At 38.4% G+C, this 22,902-nt stretch overlaps 1 protein-coding gene, 1 long non-coding RNA gene and 1 pseudogene across 5 annotated transcripts in view; 2 read left to right on the top strand and 1 right to left on the bottom strand.

Moving 5' to 3' along the window:
- LOC107585066 (nuclear body protein SP140-like protein) overlaps nucleotides 1-982 on the bottom strand; it is a 41,534-nt pseudogene extending 40,552 nt beyond the window's left edge.
- A 2,414-nt stretch (nucleotides 983-3,396) lies between these two features.
- LOC107585025 (nuclear body protein SP140-like protein) lies at nucleotides 3,397-13,997 on the top strand. 4 transcript variants are annotated; one of them, XM_016271839.1, is made up of 16 exons: nucleotides 3,397-3,514; nucleotides 3,722-3,892; nucleotides 5,553-5,727; nucleotides 5,842-6,048; nucleotides 6,490-6,609; nucleotides 6,713-6,846; nucleotides 8,055-8,111; nucleotides 8,201-8,249; nucleotides 8,334-8,534; nucleotides 8,631-8,770; nucleotides 8,858-8,926; nucleotides 12,099-12,226; nucleotides 12,313-12,421; nucleotides 12,615-12,689; nucleotides 12,865-13,008; nucleotides 13,168-13,997. In XM_016271839.1, exons 2-16 carry the CDS (start codon nucleotides 3,731-3,733, stop codon nucleotides 13,246-13,248), a joined length of 1,851 nt encoding a protein of 616 aa, XP_016127325.1. In that variant the 5' UTR covers nucleotides 3,397-3,514; nucleotides 3,722-3,730; the 3' UTR covers nucleotides 13,249-13,997. The 4 variants fall into 4 exon arrangements, with proteins under 4 accessions (XP_016127325.1, XP_016127322.1, XP_016127324.1 ...); XM_016271836.1 differs by having other exon boundaries at nucleotides 8,328-8,534; XM_016271838.1 differs by lacking the exon at nucleotides 3,397-3,514 and adding an exon at nucleotides 3,536-3,605 and having other exon boundaries at nucleotides 8,328-8,534.
- Nucleotides 13,998-15,130: 1,133 nt separating this feature from the next.
- LOC107585027 (uncharacterized) overlaps nucleotides 15,131-22,902 on the top strand; it is a 21,195-nt gene continuing 13,423 nt past the window's right edge. Inside the window, exon 1 of the long non-coding RNA XR_001609205.1 lies at nucleotides 15,131-15,217. This is a non-coding gene — a long non-coding RNA (uncharacterized lncRNA). The remainder of the gene's footprint in view (nucleotides 15,218-22,902) is intronic.

Below are 22,902 nucleotides of genomic sequence, written 5' to 3'. Positions count from 1 at the left end.
TTTTGGTCAGCAGTGGCTTTTGCCTTGGAACTCTCCCATGGATGCCGTTTTTGTCCAGTCTCTTTCTTATAGTTGAATCATGAACACTGGCCTCAATTAAGGTAAGTGAGGTCTGCAGTTCTTTAGATGTTGTTCTGGGTTCTTTTATGACCTCTTGGATGAGTCGTCGTTGTGCTCTTGGAGTAATTTTGGTTGGCCGGCAACTCCTGGGAAGGTTCACCATTGTTCCAAGTTTTCTCAATTTGTGGATAATGGCTCTGACCGTGGTTCGCTGGAGTCCCAAAGCCTTAGAAATGGCTTTATAATCCTTTCCAGACTGATACATGTCAACTGTTTTGATTCTCATCTGTTCTTGAATTTCTTTAGATTGCGGCATAATGTGTTGCTCTTTAAGCATGCTTCACTTTGTCAGACAGCTTCTACTTAAGTGATTTCTTGATTCAACAGGTCTGGCAGTAATCAGGCCTGTGTGTGGCTAGTGAAATTTAACTCAGCTTTCTAAAATAATGTGGTTAATTGCAGTTCTTTCATGATTTAACAGGAGGGGGCAATTAATTTTTCACGTTGGGCCAGATTTTTTCCCTTAATAAATGAAATCATCATTTAAAAACTGTATTTTGTATTTACTTGCATTATCTTTGTGTAATATTAAAATTTGTTTGATGATCTGAATTTTTTAAGTGTGACAAATATGCAAAATATTAAAAAAACAGGAAGGGGGCAAAATAGGGATTTCGCATAGGGCGTCAAATTGGCTAGAAACGGCCTTGTAAGTATGTAGAGTATGTAAGGGTGTGCGTGTTTCTACCTCAAAAAGTTTCTCTGGCACCAGCTTGTGGTCGCGCAGCTGAGTGAGGAGGAGTCTGTGTGCGGTTGTTCTATGCACGACATCTCTGTCTTTTTTCCGGTGGAAGAAAAACACTAACAGCAACTCTTCATTCGTTAGAAAGTCTAACAGGTCCGTTTGGGCGCTGACTCCCATTAATTCGATCTATAGTGTGACATGAAATTATTTTAGCGACTTCACAAACAGCATCCAGATTAATATACAATGCAACAGATCATTCTAAATGAACTGGATTCTGAACCCACAGTAATGCTGAGAAGCAAGAACATCTGATCATCTGTACAATGTCAACGTGTATGTCTGCTGATTTTGCCTATTTTAATGTAACTGTGAAATGCAGAATCTAAAACCTTTCTTCATTTATGTCATGCTTTTGTTTGTTTTCAAAATTCGCAAACTGTATCCAGATTTACATTTTAGGTTTAATTTGAATCCCTATATTTGGTGCTCATTGTATATGTTAATGTAGCAGTAATGTGCTTTTGGTTTACTCTGACTGGATTTCTTTAATATGAGGTATGTATGATGCTATACTATATGACAATATGAGTCACTATGTAAGATGTTTTCATTACTGTGGAAAAATAACCACATACAATTAAAGGGGTCATATGATGAGATTTCAAATTTTTTTAGAAATCAGTGGATGCAACAAATGCCTTTATAATGGGTTTTAATGTTTTTGTCTCGTGCTCCGGCCTGACAGGGCATCATCACTGTATGGTAGGGGTGTAACATGTCCATCACATGCTTGAGGTATTTAAACACCTTAAACACATTTCATTACACCAAATACACAAAATTATGTTATTTTTAACATCATATGACCCCTTTAAAACAAAAAGTTGCTGTGGGTAAAAAGCATATGGGTCATATTTTTCTTTTGTATTTTACATTTTTAACAGATAAACAAAACAAACAAAAAGTTCATCATAAAATGAAATAGCCTACAGGTCTTTTTTTATGGGAGTAAGGAAATGGATCTCGAGTCACATGTTCTCACATTGATATAAACACAAATTGCAGGTTCATTCCCTTATGTGAATTTGATTTGTCAAATTCATTGTGCTTTCATCATACGTAAAATATAGTAAGTCTCATTCATTAAGACATAGGACATTCATAGTTAATGAAAACCCATTTCACTGCAAAATTTCTGCTTTCTACAAAAAATGACAAACTTGATCAGAGCTGCTGATTTGTTGAACCAAAATGGATTGATCACTGCATATTTTGAATGTTCAAAAAATTTGAACGTAGACCAAGCATCATTAAACCTAAATCAAGCCAGAAACAATTTCTGCACAAATTGAGCAGAAAGGATTTTAATCTCATAATTAAAAGCCCGTCTTTATTTTGCATTTAGAGATTTTACAGAAACTCAGGACTTCAGTGATTCATTTAAATGGCCTCTATTTGAGTATTATTTCAAACTTTGTAAGTATTTTATGTGGCAACTGCACACTGTAAAAAAAATTCTGTAAAATTTACGGTAAAAAAAACGGCAGCTGTGGTTGCCGGAATTTTACCGTAAAAAATACGGTAGCAACGTTTTAGGTTTTACGGTTTTAACTTAAATATACAGTTAAATATCGTAATTTCATTAACTGATATAATGTTAATATACCAACCTATCGAAGTACTGAAATCTGTTTTGCACCTTTGTAATACACTGATAACCACCAAATACAGGTGGTGATGAAAAAGTCACATGATGAACCAAAGCCCATCACAAGCAGCTTTTAAATATTAACATATATAGAAGGTGCACAGTGTCATTCACACAGACACTAAACACCATCATGGTAACACGCATGAAACTGAAATAATGCAATAAACATTCATTTAACAACATTAGGTGTATCACACAACCCTAAAATACAAAACTAAGAAGAACAAACTAAGAAGAAACAGTTATTTCAACAAAAAAACATCAAATGTGAAATGTAACGCCGGGAATGTCAATTTACGGTTATTCACTGTAAATTATAAGGTCTTTTCCACTTCCAAAAATGGTATACTACCGTAAAATGAATGTCCAATACATGTAATGCCCAATACAGTTTTTCACCGTATATAGTAGGGGAATTTACCGTTAACCATTTAACAGGTTTTTACTGTAGCATTTTTACAGTTTTTTACCGTTAAATTGACGGTCATTTTTTACGGTGCAGTTTGTATTATTTTGACGTCATTAGGGAACAAATGTTATAAATAAAACGTAGGCTACTATAAAACCTGTTTTAAACTTGTATGGCAGTTTGATCAAAACATGGTTAATCCATTAGCCTAATACATTTGATTAAAAAATTTTACTTCATTTCAGCATTCGCATTTATGTAATTAACAGAACTGGAACACGTGAAATTACGATTAACATCCTAAATAAACGTAGAAACGGTGTGCCTAATATACGCGCCCTGCTGTCGTTTGTATTTATTTGGAAAGAATTCTAAGGACCCGTTCGAATGACCCGGTTAGCGGAACTCCAGCCCTGGAACAGGTCAACATTCGCTTTCCCTACATCACTTCCACATTCTTGACTTCCGCATGCCTTTATAAACCAGATTGTCCCATACAGGCGGGAGATTTGGAAACAACACTTTCTGTTTTACTACTCCTCGTGTCAAGTACAGAAATACACAAATTCTTCCAGACCGGTGCCAGGTACGCAAGAGTCAAATATGCAACTGTTGCGTTTAAAGTCAACAAAACATCCGTGCATAACATACCTGACCTATTCAGTTGGTACAAGAGTGTGAGTGAGACCTTGCTTTATAATTATGTTTTTGACACGGAACTATATCTGTTTCAGTGTATATTAATCTGCATGCTGTTGTACAGTCGCTAAAATTATTTCATGTCACACTATAGATCGAATTAATGGGAGTCGGCGCCCAAATGGACGCGTTAGACTTTAAAACGAATAAAGAGTTGCTGTTTTTCTTCCACCGGAAAAAGACGGAGATTTCGTGCATAGAAGACCCGCACAGACTCCTCACCCAGCTGCGCGACCACGATCTGGTGCCAGAGAAACTTTTTGAGGTAGAAACACGCCCACCCTTACATACCCCACTCTCTATTACCCACCCTGTGTATTTTACTTTCATTTTATAGTTATCTGAAGGGCAGTAGCTCTTATATAGTAATTCACGCTATTTCTGAAACTAAACAAAACGTTCTACTACCATGGTAACTTGATAATACCATATACTATTTTAATACCATGATATTTTGGTGTGGTATGATATTGTTTTTTGGGCATCTAACCATAGTAATACCATGTTTTGGGGCATGTACTATGGCAATACCACCAGTGTATATTAATCTGCATGCTGTTGTACAGTCGCTAAAATTATTTCATGTCACACTATAGATCGAATTAATGGGAGTCGGCGCCCAAATGGACGCGTTAGACTTTAAAACGAATAAAGAGTTGCTGTTTTTCTTCCACCGGAAAAAGACGGAGATTTCGTGCATAGAAGACCCGCACAGACTCCTCACCCAGCTGCGCGACCACGATCTGGTGCCAGAGAAACTTTTTGAGGTAGAAACACGCCCACCCTTACATACCCCACTCTCTATTACCCACCCTGTGTATTTTACTTTCATTTTAGAGTTATCTGAAGGGCAGTAGCTCTTATATAGTAACTCACGCTATTTCTGAAACTAAACAAAACGTTCTACTACCATGGTAACTTGATAATACCATATACTATTTTAATACCATGATATTTTGGTGTGGTATTGTTTTTTGGGCATCTAACCATAGTAATACCATGTTTTGGGGCATGTACTATGGCAATACCACTTTTTTTTTATCATTGTACCATAGCTGTTTTTGGACATTGCACCCTAATTGAACTTTAGCAATACCACAATAGCAACACCACATTTCCAACATGCCATATAGTATCTTTGCAAAAGCTGTGGCTTTACCACGTTGTGTATATACACCAGAGATACACAAATGCTGCATTTATTTGATCAAAAAGTAAAGAGAGTAATACTGTGAAATGTTATTACATATATATTATAGCATTAATATCACATACATATTATTAAAATTTAAATACTATATATATTTTTAAAAAGGTAATTTATTTCTGTAATTTATTTTCAGCTTCATTACTCCAGTCTTCCGTGTCACATGATCTTTTAAGGCCAATTCGCACTGCACCGACAAACGCCGACATGGGTAACACACTGATCCAACAAACTCCGACAGACTAGTCTGTTGGCGTCTGTCGGCGTTTGTCGGTGCGGTGTGAATTGGCCTTTAGAAATCAACCTAATATGCTGATTTGCTGCTCAAACATTTTGTTTGTTTTCGGTCAATGTCAAAAACAGTTGTGCTGCTTAATATTTTTGTGGAAACAATGATACCATTTTTTTCAGGTTTTTGGATAAATAGAAAGTAAAAAAGACAGCATATATTTGAAACAGATTTTTGTAACCATTAATTCATTCATTTATTTAAAAAAAAATATTAATTTCTTTAAAAAAAAAAAACTAAAAAAAAAAAACTAACTGATCTTAATATCATGGTACTAACCATCAGATACCATCACTTTACCATGGTACCTCCACTATACTTTAAAAAAAAGTTATAGTTTGTCAGTTCATTGTTTTGCACATTTAGGCCTGATACAACTGATCATAATTGCATCTTCCTTTATCTCCTTCTCTCTGTTTTTGTCTGTAGAATGTGAAAAAGATGCGTTCTCGTAAGCAGAAGGAGAAGGGCTTCTATGAGGTTCTGGACTGGGTGGAGAAAAATAGACCTCAGGAAATACAACAGTTCTGGCGCTGTGTGTTTGAAGATCATATCCTTCAGCAGTACCCAACGCTACGTATCCTCAGAAACAGTCTGCTGGACGGTTACTGGTTTTCATTATTATACTAATATAATATTGAACTATACTGAACTATACTACAATAGATCAAGAATGCGTTCATAAGTACAGTACCTTTTTATTCTTTTCTTTGTCCAGGCACTTTCAAACTCTATGAGAAACCTCCGGATGTTGAGACACTCACAGAGGAGGAAGACAGCGAAGGAAAGGCAGAGAAAGGAAAGGAGAAGAGCTACAAAAGAAAGGGAAGTAAAGATGACAAAAGTAGTGAGGATAGTGATGATCCTGGTCCTTCCTCTACTTCCACACCCAAGCGGAGGAAACCAGCCAAAAAACCCTCATTCTGTAAGTCCCTGAACTACAGCAGGTCTTAATTTCTCATCAGGCTTAAATAACACTAAAACTAAAACAATAAAACCATGTTTGTTGCTTGCAATAAAGTAAACCTTAACTAAAATAATATAAAATATAAAAAACATTTTATTTCAGAGAGTTGCAGAGGAAACTTATTTTCTTATTTTCATTTAGTTCTTATCGATGTACTAAAATAACTGAAACTAAAATAAAATTAAAGGAGAGTTTGTCCAAAAATGAAAATGTACAGATAAGGCTAACAAAGCACACAACAAAATTACTCAAATTAAAATAAAAAATTAATTCAAAATATTCATAAAAACTTTAATAGTATCTCTACTACTAACACTTGCACTCTGTTTCCTGGTGCCTGATGTCCTATTCCTGTATTTTCACTCTCTCCTGATCTGTCGTCTTCTCTCTCTTTCTCAGCATCTCCTGTGAAGAAAGGTGACAAACAGAAGATTTGGAAGTGGCCTATTTATAAAATTCAGCTGCCTGTAACCTGTGGGAATAAAGAAGGAACTCTCTATCGGGACAAACTGCCCAAAGGTTCACCATCATTGAGTTTTTGCTATTATTTCTCTTTAGTTTTATTACAGTTTGCTGGGGTGGATTGTTTGGTCTGAATGCATCCTGTCCTTGTCTCCTGTAGGGGAGAAGTGTATTTTGTCCCAGGGACGCTGGTTCACCCCAACTGATTTTGAGAAGTTTGCGGGGAAGGAAAAGTGCAAAAACTGGAAACTCAGCATCCGCTGCAGAAACACACCGCTTAAGAAACTCATCGAAGTAAATAATGCAAGCACTTACAGATTGTTGGGATTGTTGGGATCTTTGTTAAAAGGTTTCGCAAATTGTCCTTGGTTTTGCTGTAAACTTATTTTACACTGCACAAATACTTTATTGACATACTTTTAAATTAACTTTTTCATTTTTATAAATATTTAGTCAGTGCGTTATCAGTCTGTAGAGTGGGACTGTTGTAAAAATGTTAGTAATTTAAGGTTAATTTTATATATATATATAGTAAACGAACGAATGAATGGGGCCATGTATCGTGAGATTTTGAGTGAAAACCTCCTTCCATCAGCAAGGGCATTGAAGATGAAACGTGGCTGGGTCTTTCAGCATGACAATGATCCCAAACACACTGCCCGGGCAACGAAGGAGTGGCTTCGTAAGAAGCATTTCAAGGTCCTGGGGTGGCCTAGCCAGTCTCCAGATATCAACCCCATAGAAAATCTTTGGAGGGAGTTGAAAATCCGTGTTGCCCAGCGACAGCCCCAAAACATTACTGCTCTAGAGGAGATCTGCATGGAGGAATGGGCCAAAATACCAGCAACAGTGTGTGAAAACCTTGTGAAGACTTACAGAAAACGTTTGACCTCTGTCATTGCCAACAAAGGGTATATAACAAAGTATTGAGATTAAATTTTGTTATTGACCAAATACTTATTTTCCACCATAATTTGCAAATAAATTCTTTAAAAATCCTACAATGTGATTTTCTGGATTTTTTTTTCTCATTTTGTCTCTCATAGTTGAGGTATACCTATGATGAAAATTACAGGCCTCTCTCATCTTTTTAAGTGGGAGAACTTGCACAATTGGTGGCTGACTAAATACTTTTTTTCCCCACTGTATATAGTTTATGTACTTTAAGATATAAATAATTATTGGTTGTTGTATTTATTAGTCAATATTTAATTTTTAGTGCATCCCTAATGTACAATATCTATATGAACATAAAAATCTAATTTGCATGCACAAATGAACTTTTAGTGGCATTTTTATTTCATTACTTAATTGGTGCAACTACTGTACAACTCTAGCAACTAACAGCTTATAGCAGGAATGTGCTTCTAATACAAAGCAACAGAAATACAGCACATATTTTTGTATCGACTCTTTAATTACAGCATATGAGGTAAATATATAGTTACATTAAATACAGCAGACCCCTCATATACATGTGTATCACTTTCTCATTTTTCCAGGAGGAGCATCTTCTGTGTCCACCGATGGAAAGAAGAAAGAGAACATGTGTCCAAAAAGTACTTTGTCTCTCTATGTGCAATGTCAGGTTTTGCTTTTCCTCTGTTTTTCATTTGAGATTCATTAGTGACTTTGTTCCTTCCTGCAGAACATGAATGAGAGGTTTCCAGTCAGCTCATCGGAGAGCTCCAGTGAAGGTGAGTACCCATAATCCTCGCTCATTCACATGCTCTCTGCTGTCTGTCTGAATGCAATAATGTGTTTTATTCCTCAAGATTTAGAAACAACCTCTGGTTCGATGGAGGAAAGCGATGCTGAAGATTTCCAGGAGCAGGGAGGGAGAGGAGGAGGAACAGAGTTTAGAGGGAGAGCTGAGGAAGAAGAAGAAGACATGGCAGATCTGTCTGTTTTCCAGGCTTCCTCTGTACCAGTCACCTGTGTTTCACTTACTGGGACTCTGTACAAATGCAGGTTTGCGTCAGGTATGTTATTGCACAGATTTGTGTGCAGAACTCAGTTTGTTTTGTCTGTGTCGAAGGTTTGAGTGGGAAGTATTTATGTTTATTGTTGTGTTGCAGGGAGTCGTGGGAAGTGTATACGTACTGAGGAAAGATGGTTCACTCCAGAGAAATTTGTAAAGCAGGAAACGATTCTCACTGATGGACACTGGAAGAAAGATATACTGTGCCATGGAAAAACGCTCAACTTTTTACTCAAGGTAACAAACAGGAGAGTGCCTTCAAAAAGCAGTATTTATTTATTTGTTTGTTTATTTATTTATTGTTTGTTTGTTTGTAATTTCTAGAAAGAAATCCTGCGCATCCATTCCCTTCTGTGTGAATGTGTGAAATGCAGTAGTCAAGCGCAAGACGTGGTGAGAAACATCTCTACCTGACATATTAATCATAAGCAGTCATTATCAAAATAATTTATGACATTAACTTAAATTCTTAACAGTCTTTTAAATGTGTACATTAATGTGTACATGATCATTTATTCACTTGTTCTAAAACTGTATTATGAGTTTCTTTCTTTCTGTTAAACACAAAAGAGGATATTTGTAAGAATGTTCATAGTGGGGAAACATACCGTGGATGTCAATCAACTGTTTGGTTACGAACATTCTTCAGAATATCTTCTTTTGTGTTCAACAGAAGAAAGAAACTCATACAGATTTGGACAGTGTTGGGGAAAGCTACTTTTAAAAGTAATGCATTACAATATTGCGTTACTTCCTAAAAAAGTAACTAATTATGTTTCTTTTTATGGAAAGTAATGCGTTATGTTACTTTTGAGTTACTTTTTAAATCTGGTCAGAGCGTGCTTGTTTGTTTTTATTATAAAAAAGTTGTTCTTTTACAAATGTAAAAGCCCTTTCACAACAAAAGTGAAATGAATACGCCTCATGCTGAAGGAAATGTAAATTCACGTCTGTACAATAGAGGGCAAACTCAAACAAACTGCATGAAGAATATGACGCAGGTAAAGAAAGTTAAACACTGTTCATCAATAACAAAAAATGAAACACAAATGTGTCATTTTTGCTTAGTTTGGTTGAATTGGATCATCGTAGGTCAGTATGAAAGACATTGGTTAATAAAATGGGATTAAATACATAAATGATATTTGTGTTATTTAACATATTTAATTACGCCTCTGCAATTACTCCCGATTTCTCTCAACATGGCAACGCAAGAGCTGACAGCCAATACTGGGGAAACAAAGTAAATGGTGTTACTTATTTGAAAAAGTAACTCAGATATATTTCCTTCTAAATTAAAAAGTAATGTGTTACTTTACAAGTTACTAAAAAAGTAATCTGATTACGTATCTCAAGTTACTTATAATGCGTTACCCCCAACACTGGATTTGGAACAATTGAGGGTGAGTAAGCGATGTCAGAATTTTCATTTATCTATCCTTTTAATGGTTATCAAACTAATGTCAAAATTTAAATAAAATAAAAAATCTTGGACTTACAGAATCCGTGTATCATTGAAACAAACCAAAATGGCAAGTTATTATATTTTATGAAACTCTTGCGTTGCTGTGCGAGTGCGCAGTAGCTCACGCCGCGCACAAGTGCATATCCTTTTGAGATATCATATCAATTATAATCAATTTTAATACAACACAAGACTACATTATATAACTCTAACAGTAGGCTATTTAATAATCTGTTGTTTTCCGGTTGTCAGTCAAAATGACAGTTCTTGCGTGAACATTCCTTTTTGTCTTAGTGTTTTAAATATTTATTTTGTAATGAATGAATGAATTAATTAATTAATTAAACAAACAGACTTAATGGGTGAGCAGGGTAGGCTATGACAGCTGTCATATCATACCCTGCCATGTCCAACTGATGCAAAGAATACAATTTATATCTACACAGAAGAAAGCCCTGTCTTGACTCTGTCCCAGTATGAGTTGTGTCGAGCTATTCATTAGCCTGTTTGTTTGATGAGAAAAGATGAAATGTAGTTGCAATAAATGTGTTAAGAATCCGTACAACTGCAGCAGTGGAGGACTATTATATTATATTGTAGAAATCGAATATTCAAGCTGTTTATTCATTTTTCTACCCCTGAACGAAAAACGAAAATTTAAGCTGAATTCTTGTTTTTTCGTTTTTTGGACAAAAAACAAAAAACGAAAAAGGAGCCGTTTTCTCATTTTTCTACTTTCAATATTAAATAAAAAAACGAATGATCGAATGATACACGGATTTATCACCAGTAGGTGGCGGCAAGTCATTGTGTTGATGAATGAGTCATAGAGTCATCAATTCAACCGATTTGTTCAAAATGCTGATTTGTTCATGAGCAAAGCAAATGGGTCATTGAACCACTCACACAAACGATTCATTCAAAGACTCGGATTCATTCAAGAATGAAACGCCTGTGTTTTAAGTCAAATAAAACACACTGTTTTGTGTCTAAAATGAAATAAATTCATACTCATTATTAATGAAACTGTACTGTCTAAAATAAAAGTCATGACTTCTGCGTATTCACACTAAAATCGATACTGGTCTGCACTTCACTATAATGTAAATGCATTCGCCCCGTGTTGTCCATTGCGTCACGCAGCTTTGCCACACAGATTTTGATGACTGGACTGCTAAATAAAATGTGTGGTGCGCTAAGGAAATAGACTAAAAGGGTCATGTGGCTGCAGATCCGAGGTGAATACATATTTTTGCAATAAGCACCTAATACTTGCCATAGAGAAACTATGCCTACACAGAAGTAAACCCTGTCCATTTGTTAGTCTGTTTGTTTGATGAGAGAGAGACGGAATGCAGGAGTTGCAATAAACACCTTAACAGTGGAGGACTCTTATTCTGTTGCACAGAAATGAAGACGACATGATGATGGCACCGTTTCATTTTTGCTTGACCAATCAGTGAAAAGGGTCGTATAATTCCCTCCCACACAGGGAAATCGAACATTCAAGCTGTTTATCCATTTTCTACCCCCGAATGTAAAAACGAAAAATTAAGGCGAATTCTTGTTTTTTCATGAATGAATGAATGATGCATTTATATAGCGCTTTTTATTGTGTATTGTTGTACACCCAAAGCGCTTTACAATCATGTGGGGGGTCTCTCCTCAACCACCACCAGTGTGCAGCATCCACCTGGATGATGCGACGGTAGCCACAGGACAACGGCGCCAGTGCGCTCACCACACACCAGCTACAGGTGGAGAGGAAGAGAGTCATAAAGCCAGTCAAGTGGTTGGGGATTATTTCATGTTTTTGAAAAAAAATTAAAAATGAAAATGGTGCCCTTTCCTCATGTATCTGTTTTCAATATTAAATAAAAAAACAAATGAACGCAACATACACGGACCTTACAGTAAGCTTAATTTTCTTGATGCAAAATGCATTTCCCCCCCCCTTTTGTGGTGAAATATGACTGACATATTCTGCTTAGATTCCTATACATCAAAACAAAATTGTAAGATAGAAGAGCCAAATGTATTTGAGCTTATTTCTGTGATGATGATAAAATGTTATGTTGTGTCATGTCGTCCTCTGACTAGATGGCCCAGAAAAATGATGACGAGTGTTATGTGTGTCGCTCTGAGGGAGATCTTGTGTGTTGTGACGAGTGTCCACGAGCTTTTCATTCACACTGTCACCTACCAACTGCAGACGGAGACTCACCTGGGTGAGACAGACAAACATATAAAAAACTATTAAATCAGCAAGTATGTATGTTGGAGATTCATCCTGTATATGTGTGTTTGCTTGTAGGGAATGGATTTGTACCTTGTGCGTGTTAAGAAACAGTCAACAATGGCGAGAATCCAGTAACATGTCTGAACAAGAAGCTTTCAATGCCCCAGTGTCTCAATACAGATTGGTAAACACACACACACACACACAAATTCAGCACCTTAATATAGAAGATAAACACAAACATTTAAGGTGCTCACAATTTGTAACAGCCTTCAATGCCCTAAAGTGCTGCCTACATAGGCTGCTCAGCAGGCTCAGAAACAAAACAATTATTTATGGGCCTAATTGTGGATATGTGTGTTGTTTGTCATCTTTAGTACTGCCACTGCCTCCTGTTATGTGTGTACAGAGAGGACATCAAGAAGGTGTTTGTTGAGGATCCACGACAAACGGTGAGATTGCCTCCTTTTTTCTTCTTGCTGTCTTTTACATGTGACCCAGCTTCAGAATTTTACTCTTTTCATGCCTTAGTTTAATTTAAAATAGTTTATAAATAGAATAAAAGTGATGCAAAATATTACTTTAAATTTATAATGCATTAAAAACCAAAAATAAAATGACTTCCAGGTGTCCAGATACTCTGAGGTCATAACTCAGCCGATGTGGCTGGACAGAATAAAGCAGAAGTTGGAAAGTGGAGAGTATCAGACGGTAGGAGCGTTCATCTCTGACTTTCAGCTCATTTTCAGCAACTGCAGCAAGTTCAATAGGGTAAGATTCACTGAAACATGTTACATAATAAATAAATCACCAACTAACAGATCAATAGCTTGTTAAAATGAAGTTGTTTTGTAATCTTATATGTGGACACATACATTACATTTGATTTTTGACAGATTTTTTTGTATTTTGTTCTCTTGCTCTCTAAAGGACAATGAGTTTGGCCGAATGGGTGCCAGGCTGAAGCAAATGTTTGAGGAAGAGTTCCAGAAAATCTTTAGTATCCAATGACAGCTCTCTTTTACAAGTCTTTCAAAGATACAATTGAGAGCTGGGTAGCTTCAAATATTAATTAGATCTCATTATAATGTATATAATATGTATAACATTTTTAATTTTGCAGTCCTGCGAAGAATAAGTGGTTTGGAGAATGGATGGATGCAATACAGGACTTAGTTGCTGTTCAACACTATACATCTTTTTTTTGTAATGCCAGCTTTCCAATGCAGTGAGGGATTATGTCATTCCCAACATTATGCTTATGGTAATTTGATTATGACTGTACAGAAGATCTGCTACTATTAACTTTTTCTTCTACTCCATATAGACCATAATGACTGTTAGTGTTCAGGTACCTTAAAGGTGAAGGGTGCTATTTCTGTAATTGCAAGAACAATTATTGTTTTAAATAGGTTCCTAAACAATCTGGCCACCCTTTCTGTCCTGCTCCGTCTTCCATTGTTCAAAAAACAGGCAGCCCCACCACCAAACACACATCATTAAAAACACTACAGAGCCAGATATTTGCATTATTTTTTGGGAAATTAATCCAAAAATGTCTTCTTTTTTTTCTTTTGTGGCTTTGTGTGTTTTTCTTTTTAATAAAAAATGTTAACAATAAAAATGGCACAATTCACCTTAAAGACCTAAATCAAAATGTATTGTAGCATTTTGTTGTTTGAATCATTTGCTGTTCATTATTCTGTTGTTGTTGTTGTTTGTTTAATTACATATAAACATACATTATATATAAATAAATCGATACCTTTATATAAAAATTTGGATTTTTTTTTAATGTTTATTATTAATAGTAGTAGTAGTTTTTGTTTTAGGTATTCTTTTGTGTAGTTTCTTTTTGTTCTGTTGCCTTTTTGTATTTTGGATATTTTGATACCTATGTGTATAGATATACTTGGATGACAGGTGGCACGCAGTCAGGTGAGTAAATTTAACAAGATATTTGTATTACACCTGGGTTGCCCTTTAAGGGGTAGTTCACCCAAAAATTTTAAGTCGACATTTACTCACTTAAAGCTGTATGTTTGTTTATCAACATTCTTCAAAATATCACCAGTTTTCAGCAGAAAAAAAACTGTTTTGGAACAACTATACCGACTTTTACTGGAGCACAATGTATAAATACAATTTCTTGTTAATTAAACGTTAGTTTATCTGAGTTATTAAAAACATGAAGGATGATTCAAAAATACCAACTAAGGCGAAGATATCCCGCGCATCCTTTTCAGTCATGCACGCCCCCCTCTTCTTGCTTCCCTCCCACTTTCTCTCTACTAAAGGCTGATTTATACTTCTGCGTCGGACCTACGCCGTAGGCTATGCGTCAGTTTTCATTTATACTTCTGCGTCGTTGTCCGTGTCGACGTGCAGTACACATGCAAACCGCTAGTCAGCAGTGTCCACGGGCATGTTGCTGGAGTAACCCGCAGTACCACGGCAAAAAGCCGAAGAAGAAGCGGCTCGTCGGAGAAGCATTATAGCCGTGACGGCGGCAAATAAATATTAAATCATTATTTAAAACTACAAAAAGAAGACAACAACGGAACAGGAGAGGATGGCATTCTTTCAATCTGCACAAGGACTTGTACCACGGCAGATCAACACTGTTTGTTGCGGACAACTACTGATGTATAATGCTATGTAGTATCATAAATGATAAGACACTTGTTCTTTGCTTTGTTTTATTTTATATAAGAAGGTGTAACATTAAAATATATTAAAGTGCACATAAACACACACAAAACTCCAGTACATATGGAGGGAGGGGTTCTTGCAGACCAGTCACAGCGCTTGCGGTCTGCGTAAAATTGACGCGCTGTTAGATTTTTGGAGAGGTGCAGGTCAGGCTACGGCGTACGCGTGTGCGTCTGTGCGTAAGCTACGGCGTAGGTCCGACGCAGAAGTATAAATCAGCCTTAAGTCGGATAATTCAGAAAACGCCGCTGTGTCCGAGGAAGTTGAGGTAACTACCAAGCTAATGCTTATTGCTGTTAAAGAGTAGTATTTGAATGTGTGTGTAACTGAAGACATAACTTTTTCCAAATTAAGTAGTTCATCTTTTGGTGTTATAAGCCGGGCTTCGAACGCTTTCGCTTTTGATTTCCCGATTTTGTGATCACGTTTTACAAGAAAAGATAATTGTCTGTTTTCCTTACATTTGTACCTTTCACTTTTTAAGACTAAAACATGATTAAAAGATTATCAGCAACCGATTTATTGTTATTCTTAATTAAAAAGCACGACAATAAAACAGTAGACTACAACGACGTAGGCTATAAGGATATTTGACAGGCCAATTTTAAAATACAAAAATAATATCTATTGCAATTGTTCAAACATTAGGAATATTGGGTAAACATAAATTCATATTAAAATGTCAAATTAAGTGATTTTAGTGTTTTTTTAATCATCTAGCCTTAGCCTTAATAATGTAATGTGGTGCGACCGTGATTTATATTAAAATTCATTAATTTCCTTAACATGCTTAACATTTTTATTACAAGTTCTCAGCAATTAAAGTGTTTAGAAAGAAAGTATTTGCATTTCTTTTGAGTTTTTGTAAATAATGATCTCATATTTTTGTTTATAATTTCTGAGTTGCTTTCTTAAATGTAACAGATCTACTTATTTTTCTTGTAAATTGCATAAAACTGATCAAAATGTTTAAAAAAATACTATTTACTTAAGCATACTGTATCAGTGATTCATATTTCAGCCACAGAAATTAGATATTTTTAATTTGTTGCTATTATTGGTCGCACCACATAACACAAAGACCTTATATCGTTAAAAATGTATTTGAAGAGCTCAATAAACAATAAATTTCATACAAAACACCCAAATAATTTAAACCAGATTTTATTAAAATTTTACAGAATTTTCATGAACACAAACATTTTATAAACATATATTGTATAAAAATCACATCGCAAACATAAGTGCATTTAACTTGACAATGGAGATAATTGAATTAATACATTTTGATTTAATTTTGATCAGAACCAGTCTGGAGGAAGGGTGGAGAAGCTCATAGCCCAAGTTGCTTGAAGTCCCGTGTTAAGTTTCCACAGTCTGTGATGATTTGGGGTGCAATGTCATCTGCTGGTGTTGGTCCATTGTGTTTTTTGAAAACCAACGTCACTGCACCCGTTTACCAAGAAATTTTGGAGCACTTCATGCTTCCTTCTGCTGACCAGCTTTTTGAAGATGCTGATTTCATTTTCCAGCAGGATTTGGCACCTGCCCACACTGCCAAAAGCACCAAAAGTTGGTTAAATGACCATGGTGTTGGTGTGCTTGACTGGCCAGCAAACTCACCAGACCTGAACCCCATAAAGAATCTATTTTCACATCAAAATTTTGGGGAAGCTGTGCCTCCCCTGCCTCCCCCGATGAGCCGCCACTGCTCAGTTGACCCTTTACCGGGAGCTTGATTGACAGGCGATCTGACCAATCATAACGCCATATCTGCCATTTTGTCTGACAAACAAACCAGACAAGAGAGTAGATTACCTTCGGTGGACTTGAACTTGAAAAATGCTGTTTAATGACGTTGTATAACTAGTAAAGAAAAAGAGGTGATTGGTTCACGTACTGCTTGAACTGGGGCACTTCAGTGATCTGTCACGACACATTAAAGGGGTCATATGACGTTGTTAAAAAGAACATTATTTTGTGTGTTTGGTGTAATGCAATGTTTTTATCCGGTTTAAGGTTAAAAAAACACATTATTTTCCACATAATGTACATTATTGTTTCTCCTCTATGCCCTGCCTTACTGAAATGCGTAGATTTTTACAAAGATCATTGGTCTGAAAAGCGAGGTGTGCTCTGATTGGCCAGCTATCTAGTGCGTTGTGATTGGCCGCATACCTCAAGTGTAGGTTTTAGACTTGGTTAGAAAACCAGGTTTTTCGCTGAGGAGCCGAGCCAGTGACCTGGCCGCTCAGCGGTGGTACAGCAGCCGTGGCTAAGGGACATGACGTCTCCGTTCCATCCTTCAGGGAACGAGGGGTTACATACGTAACCGAGATGTTCCCTTTCAGTCGGTCACTCCGAGTCACGTCGGTGACCGACGAATTGGGATCCCTACCAAGGCGCCATGGATGCTGCCCCTTCCAGTGTTCTGTGCGAGCCGCCTGCGCCCCTTTGTGGTGTAGGCCGGGACAGGCAACAAGAAGACCAGTCACTGTTCCACTTGGAACAGGAACGTTGCGTTTCGGAAGCACTTACACATTTGACATCCGTTTAGGTGCATATGGAAGATTAGAGGTGATTGTAACCCTCTTGGAAATGGCAGAAGTCTGCCAGGAAAACACAGGCTCTGAGGCTATACCGTGGACTTTAGGCCTCTACATATGGAACCCAGCCCTCTACCGGTTCTCACTGATTCAGTGAGTGAGGGCCTGGCACCGGACCTTCCGCCATGTCTGGCTGCCGAGGGAATGGAGGAGCTCGACAGGGCCTACAGTACAGACACTCTGGAGCAGTTTTAGCAAGTCGACACTAAACCAGGGCCTCTCAGCACCTCTACCCGTTTGAGGTGAGAACACAGGAGGATACTAAAAGTGAAGTGAAGTGACATGTGGCCAAGTATGGTGACCCATACTCGGAATTAGTGCTCTGCATTTACCCATCCAAAGTGCACACACACAGCAGTGAACACACACAAACCGTGAACACACACCCGGAGCAGTGGGCAGCCATTTATGCTGCGGCGCCCGGGGAGCAGTTGGGGGTTCGGTGCCTTGCTCAAGGGCACCTCAGTCGTGGTATTGAAGGTGGAAGAGAGCGCTGTACATTCACTCCCCCCACCTACAATCCCTGCCGGTACGAGACTCGAACCCACAACCTTTGGGGTATGAGTCCGACTCTCTAACCATTAGGCCACGACTTCCCAATACCGGCTCCACACCAAGGCTATAGAATCTAGCAAACGTCTTGGGGGTCACCCAGCCTGCAGCTCTACAAATATCTGGCAGCAAGGCGCCACAAGCCAGCGCCCAGGAGGATGCAACACTCCTAGTAGAGTGAGCTCGCAACCTGAGCGGTCAGGGCACACCCTGTGCCTGGTAAGCCAGGGTGATGGCATCCACAATCCAGTGGGCCATCCTCTGCTTAGAGACGGCATTCGCCTTCTGCCGGCCTCCGTAACAGACAAAGAGCTGGTCTGAGGTCCTAAAGCTTTGTGTTCGGTCTACGTAGCATCTCAAGGCTCGGACGGGACAGAGCAAAGCTAGGGCTGGGTCTGCCTCCTCCGGGGGCAGCGCTTGCAGGCTCACCACTAGTGGTTGACCGATATTGTTTTTTTTTGACAGCCGATGCCGATATCTTGGAAAGCAGGATGGCCGATATAAAGCCGATATAATTTTATTTATTTTCAATAAATATTTAAGAAATTGTAAATAATTTGAAAATGGATTAAAAAATACATGTTAAATAAACATACGTATACTTTAGATGACAAAGTATTTTTCACAAATAAATAAATATTTAATAAAAAAAAGAATAAAAAGGAAGTAAACACTGTAACCAACAGGGCACTTAGTATTCTGGGAAGTTTGTTTGCATTGGGAATAATATTTTTTCAAATAAAGCTAAGGTAACACTAATTTTACATACAGCACACAGTGAAAATGACATTAATATGGCAGTGGGCAAATGCATAAAGCGCAGCATAATTTGAACTCGCAAGTTTAAAGTTTGTCGATCGCGCATCTCCAGTGAAGCTGAACTCTCCTCCTGTCAGCATTCAATTCACATGGATCGACCGTCACGCAGAAAACACACAATCATGCAGGATATAAATGCACACTTCACAAGATCTCACAACAGGATCCGACTAAGTTTGCAAGGTTTGTGAAACTAAATGTTCATTAGTCATTCAAAGATTTCTTTAAATGATATAAATGCGTATTTGCTGAATGCTGACGGCAAACAAGAAATTATTATAATGTTTGCCTTTCTATTACTAATAATATAAAAGCAATCGTTATAATACTTTTTGTATACTTTTTAATTCCTTTGTTTAACCTTTCTGATTATTAGACAGATTTCTGTCCGTATTAGACAGAACTGTTAACGACGACAGCGAACAAGAGGGAGAATGTGAGCACTGTGTGCTCAGGCGCTGCCGCTCTTAGCGCCGTAAAAGTCCTGCGCGCCGTCAAAATAAAAGTCCCGCCTCGAACGCAACAGGACAGGAAAACTTATCGGCCGATGCCGATATTTAAAAAATGCCAAATAGTGTTTTAAGCACCAGAGACAGGTCCCAAGAGGGGCCGGGGAGGATTTAACCTTCTCGCCCCCCTAAGGAACCTGATGACCAGGTCATGCTTCCCTACTTCCCTTCCACGGAGCCATGGTTAGCAGCAATCGCAGCGACACAGACTTTAAGGGTGGAGGGTGACAGCCTTCGCTCCAACCCTTGCTGCAAAAAGGAAAGCACGACCCTGATCGAGCATCTCCGGGGGTACACCACTCGATGAACAGGTTTCACTTCAAAGCGTAAGCGTGTCTCGTAGACAGTGCTCTTGCCGAAGTGATGGTGTCAACTACCTCTTAGGGTAGGTCACCTAGAATCTCCGCGTCCCGTCCAGGGACCAGACATGAAATTTCCAGAGGTCAATGTGGCGGGGGCCACAGGGGGCCCCGCCTCTCAGTCAGTAGATCCTTCCTCAGAGGAATCTGCCAGGGAGGGGCTGTAGCGAGGAGCATTAGTTTGGGTAACCAGGTCGAGTGGGCCAATACGGCGCCACATGCAGGACCTGCTCCTTGTCCACCCTGACCTTGCACAGCGTCTGTGTGAGTAGGCTCACTGGGGGAAATGCATACTTGCGCAGGCCCCGAGGCCAGCTGTGTGCCAGTGCATCCGTGCCGAGTGTTCGGTCAGGGAGTAGAACAACTGGCAGTGAGACGTTCCTGGAGAGGCAAACAGGTCTACCTGAGCGGTGTCTCCAAAACAGCTGAGGGATGGAGTCTCCATTCTCCCGGGAGCGTAGCTTGTAACAGCTTGTCGGCCGTACGGTTGAGCAGACTTGAAATGTGAATGGTACGAAGTGACCTCAGAAACTTCTGACTCCAAAGGAGGAGGTGGCGGGCGCATTGCGACATGCGACGGGAGCGCAGACCACCTTGTTGGTTGATGTACGCAATATGACGTTATTTTAATGACAAATGTGGAGAGCGCATTACTGTAGCGCGAAAGCACTTTAATACAATGCGCGAGCGCGAATCTCTTCACTCGTGCACGGATTTCCTTTGCTCTCGCACAAAACCGGACGTGCGCGCTCAGATACACGCTGCTCTCGCCCGGAGAGAGTGCACGCACTTAAAACGTGTCTCCTCTCACTCAAACTGTGTCCTGTGCACTCTCAAATCTCTGTGTGCTCATGCGCTATAGATAATAATTATTTTCACACCAGAATTAAACGTTGTCAAAGGGTATCACTATGCACTTTTAAAAAGTAGTCTCAAAACAGATTTGTGCAGGGCCTTTCCTTGATTTGTTTATTGTTGTATTTTTGTTTTAACATAAACTGGTTATTGTAGCTACTTTGTTTTACTATATCTCTTTTATGTTTGTATTTTAATCTTTTCTGCAAATGTACATATGCATCTCTCTGTAAAATAGGCTACTTTGTAAACACTGTTTTAAAAGGTACTATATAAATAAAGCTTTAACCAATCAGACCTCCACAACTGACCGATGAAAATACTACGTGAAATATAATTGGCTGAGTGAACTGAACCTGGAATTTTTTTGACAATCAAAGATGGATCTTTAATTTCTTTCCAGTTTAATAATATTTAGCAATGTTAATTAAATGTAGCCTTTAGAAATGGCCAGGAATTGGGTGCTTGGATGATTTGTACATATAACCTCTGTACAACTGGTTGGTTTCTGAGCAATTTATCTAAAAACAACATATTATAGCCTATGGCCCTAAAGACTTTATATAAAACATCAATGTTATGTCATAATATGTCAGATACCTCAATAATTTAAAATCATTGCAATAAATTCTCAGTTAGTATGATGGCAACAACTCCAAGTAACAACTCCTCAACATCAAGTGCAAAAAAATAGATGTAAATGATGCAAGATATAACAATAACAAACACTGGATTAAAAAAAAAAAAAACTCCCAATAAATGTCCAAACAGCGATGCTATTAGAGCAGATTTTTTTTTCATGAAAATCCACTTAATATTAGCTACACATTCAATTGCACTCTTTTCTAAAACAGTGAATATACAGTTATATTACAGTTACATGTAATTACATTGTCTGCAAATGCATTAAACCCATATAATATAATGTAGTAATGTTATGGAAAATATGAAAAATTCATTATAGTGTTATATTTGGTCTCCAAATCTTAAGTATAGGTTTAGGGAATAGTGCATCTGACCCATATCTAAATAGTTCTGTCTTAAATCAGAAGATATATTTATATATATATTTAAATCCAAGTACACAATATATATATAGACCTATATGACCACATGAACTTTAAGAATCGTACGCTTTTTTGTTTGTTTAGATCGTTCAGAAGGGTTTGACCAAACTGTTAAACTAGGTTATTTACAAATCATCCAAACACCCGTTTCATAATAATATGACTAAGTAGTATTAAATTGTAAAGAAATTACAGATCCATCTTTGAAATCTGAAATTAAAAAAATTGTATTTACATTTTTAAAATCTAAAAAATTCATATCTATAGCGCATGAGCACACAGAGATTTGAGAGTGCACAGGACACAGTTTGAGTGAGAGGAAACACGTTCTAAGTGCGTGCACTCTCTCCGGGCGAGAGCAGCGTGTATCTGAGCGCGCGCGTCCGGTTTTGTGCGAGAGCAAAGGAAATCCGCGCGAGCGGAGAGATTCACGCTTACGCATTGTATTAATGTGCTTTCGCGCTACAATAATGCGCTCTCGACATTTGTCATTAAAATAACGCCATAACGCAACGATTGCCGTGTTGTCCGTTCGGACCAGCACGTGCTTGCCTTGTAAGCACCTTTGAGATGGTTCAAGGCAAGGCGCACTGCTAACAACTCTAGGCAATTGATATGCCAATGCATTTGGGGGCCCGTCCAGCCCCAGTGTCGTAACTGCCGCTGCAGCTGCCATATGCCCCAGGAGCCTCTGAAATAGTTTCAGTGGGACCGCTGTCCTGCCTTTGAACTAATTCAAGCAGTTCAGCACCTACCGCGCACGTTTCTCTGTGAGGCGTGCTGTCTGTTCGCCCGAATCCAACTCCATACCGAGAAAAGAGATCCTCTGCGTCAAGGAAAGTTTGCTCTTTTCCTAGTTGACCTGAAGGCCCAACCGGCTGAGGTGCTAAAGCACCAAGTCCCTGTGTGCACACAACTGATGCTGAGACTGAGCTAGTATGAACCAGTCGTTGAGGTAGTTGGGAAAGCGAACGCCCTGTTCTCTCAGGGGAACAAGGGCTGCCTCCGCAACTTACGTGAAGACAAGGAGCGACAAGGACAGCCCGGAGGGCAGGACCTCATTCTGATATGCTCGTCCTTCGAACGCGAATCGCAGAAATGGTCTGCGGCATGGAAGGATCGACACATGAAAGTACGCATCCTTCAGGTCGATTGCTGCAAACCAATCTTGGGGACGGATGCACCC

Source organism: Sinocyclocheilus grahami, unplaced genomic scaffold (assembly GCF_001515645.1).
Source record: "Sinocyclocheilus grahami isolate Dianchi unplaced genomic scaffold, SAMN03320097.WGS_v1.1 scaffold66.1, whole genome shotgun sequence".
Taxonomy (NCBI): domain Eukaryota; kingdom Metazoa; phylum Chordata; class Actinopteri; order Cypriniformes; family Cyprinidae; genus Sinocyclocheilus; species Sinocyclocheilus grahami.
The sequence above is the reverse complement of the archived record's forward strand: the minus strand, read 5'-3'. Positions and strand labels throughout refer to the sequence as shown.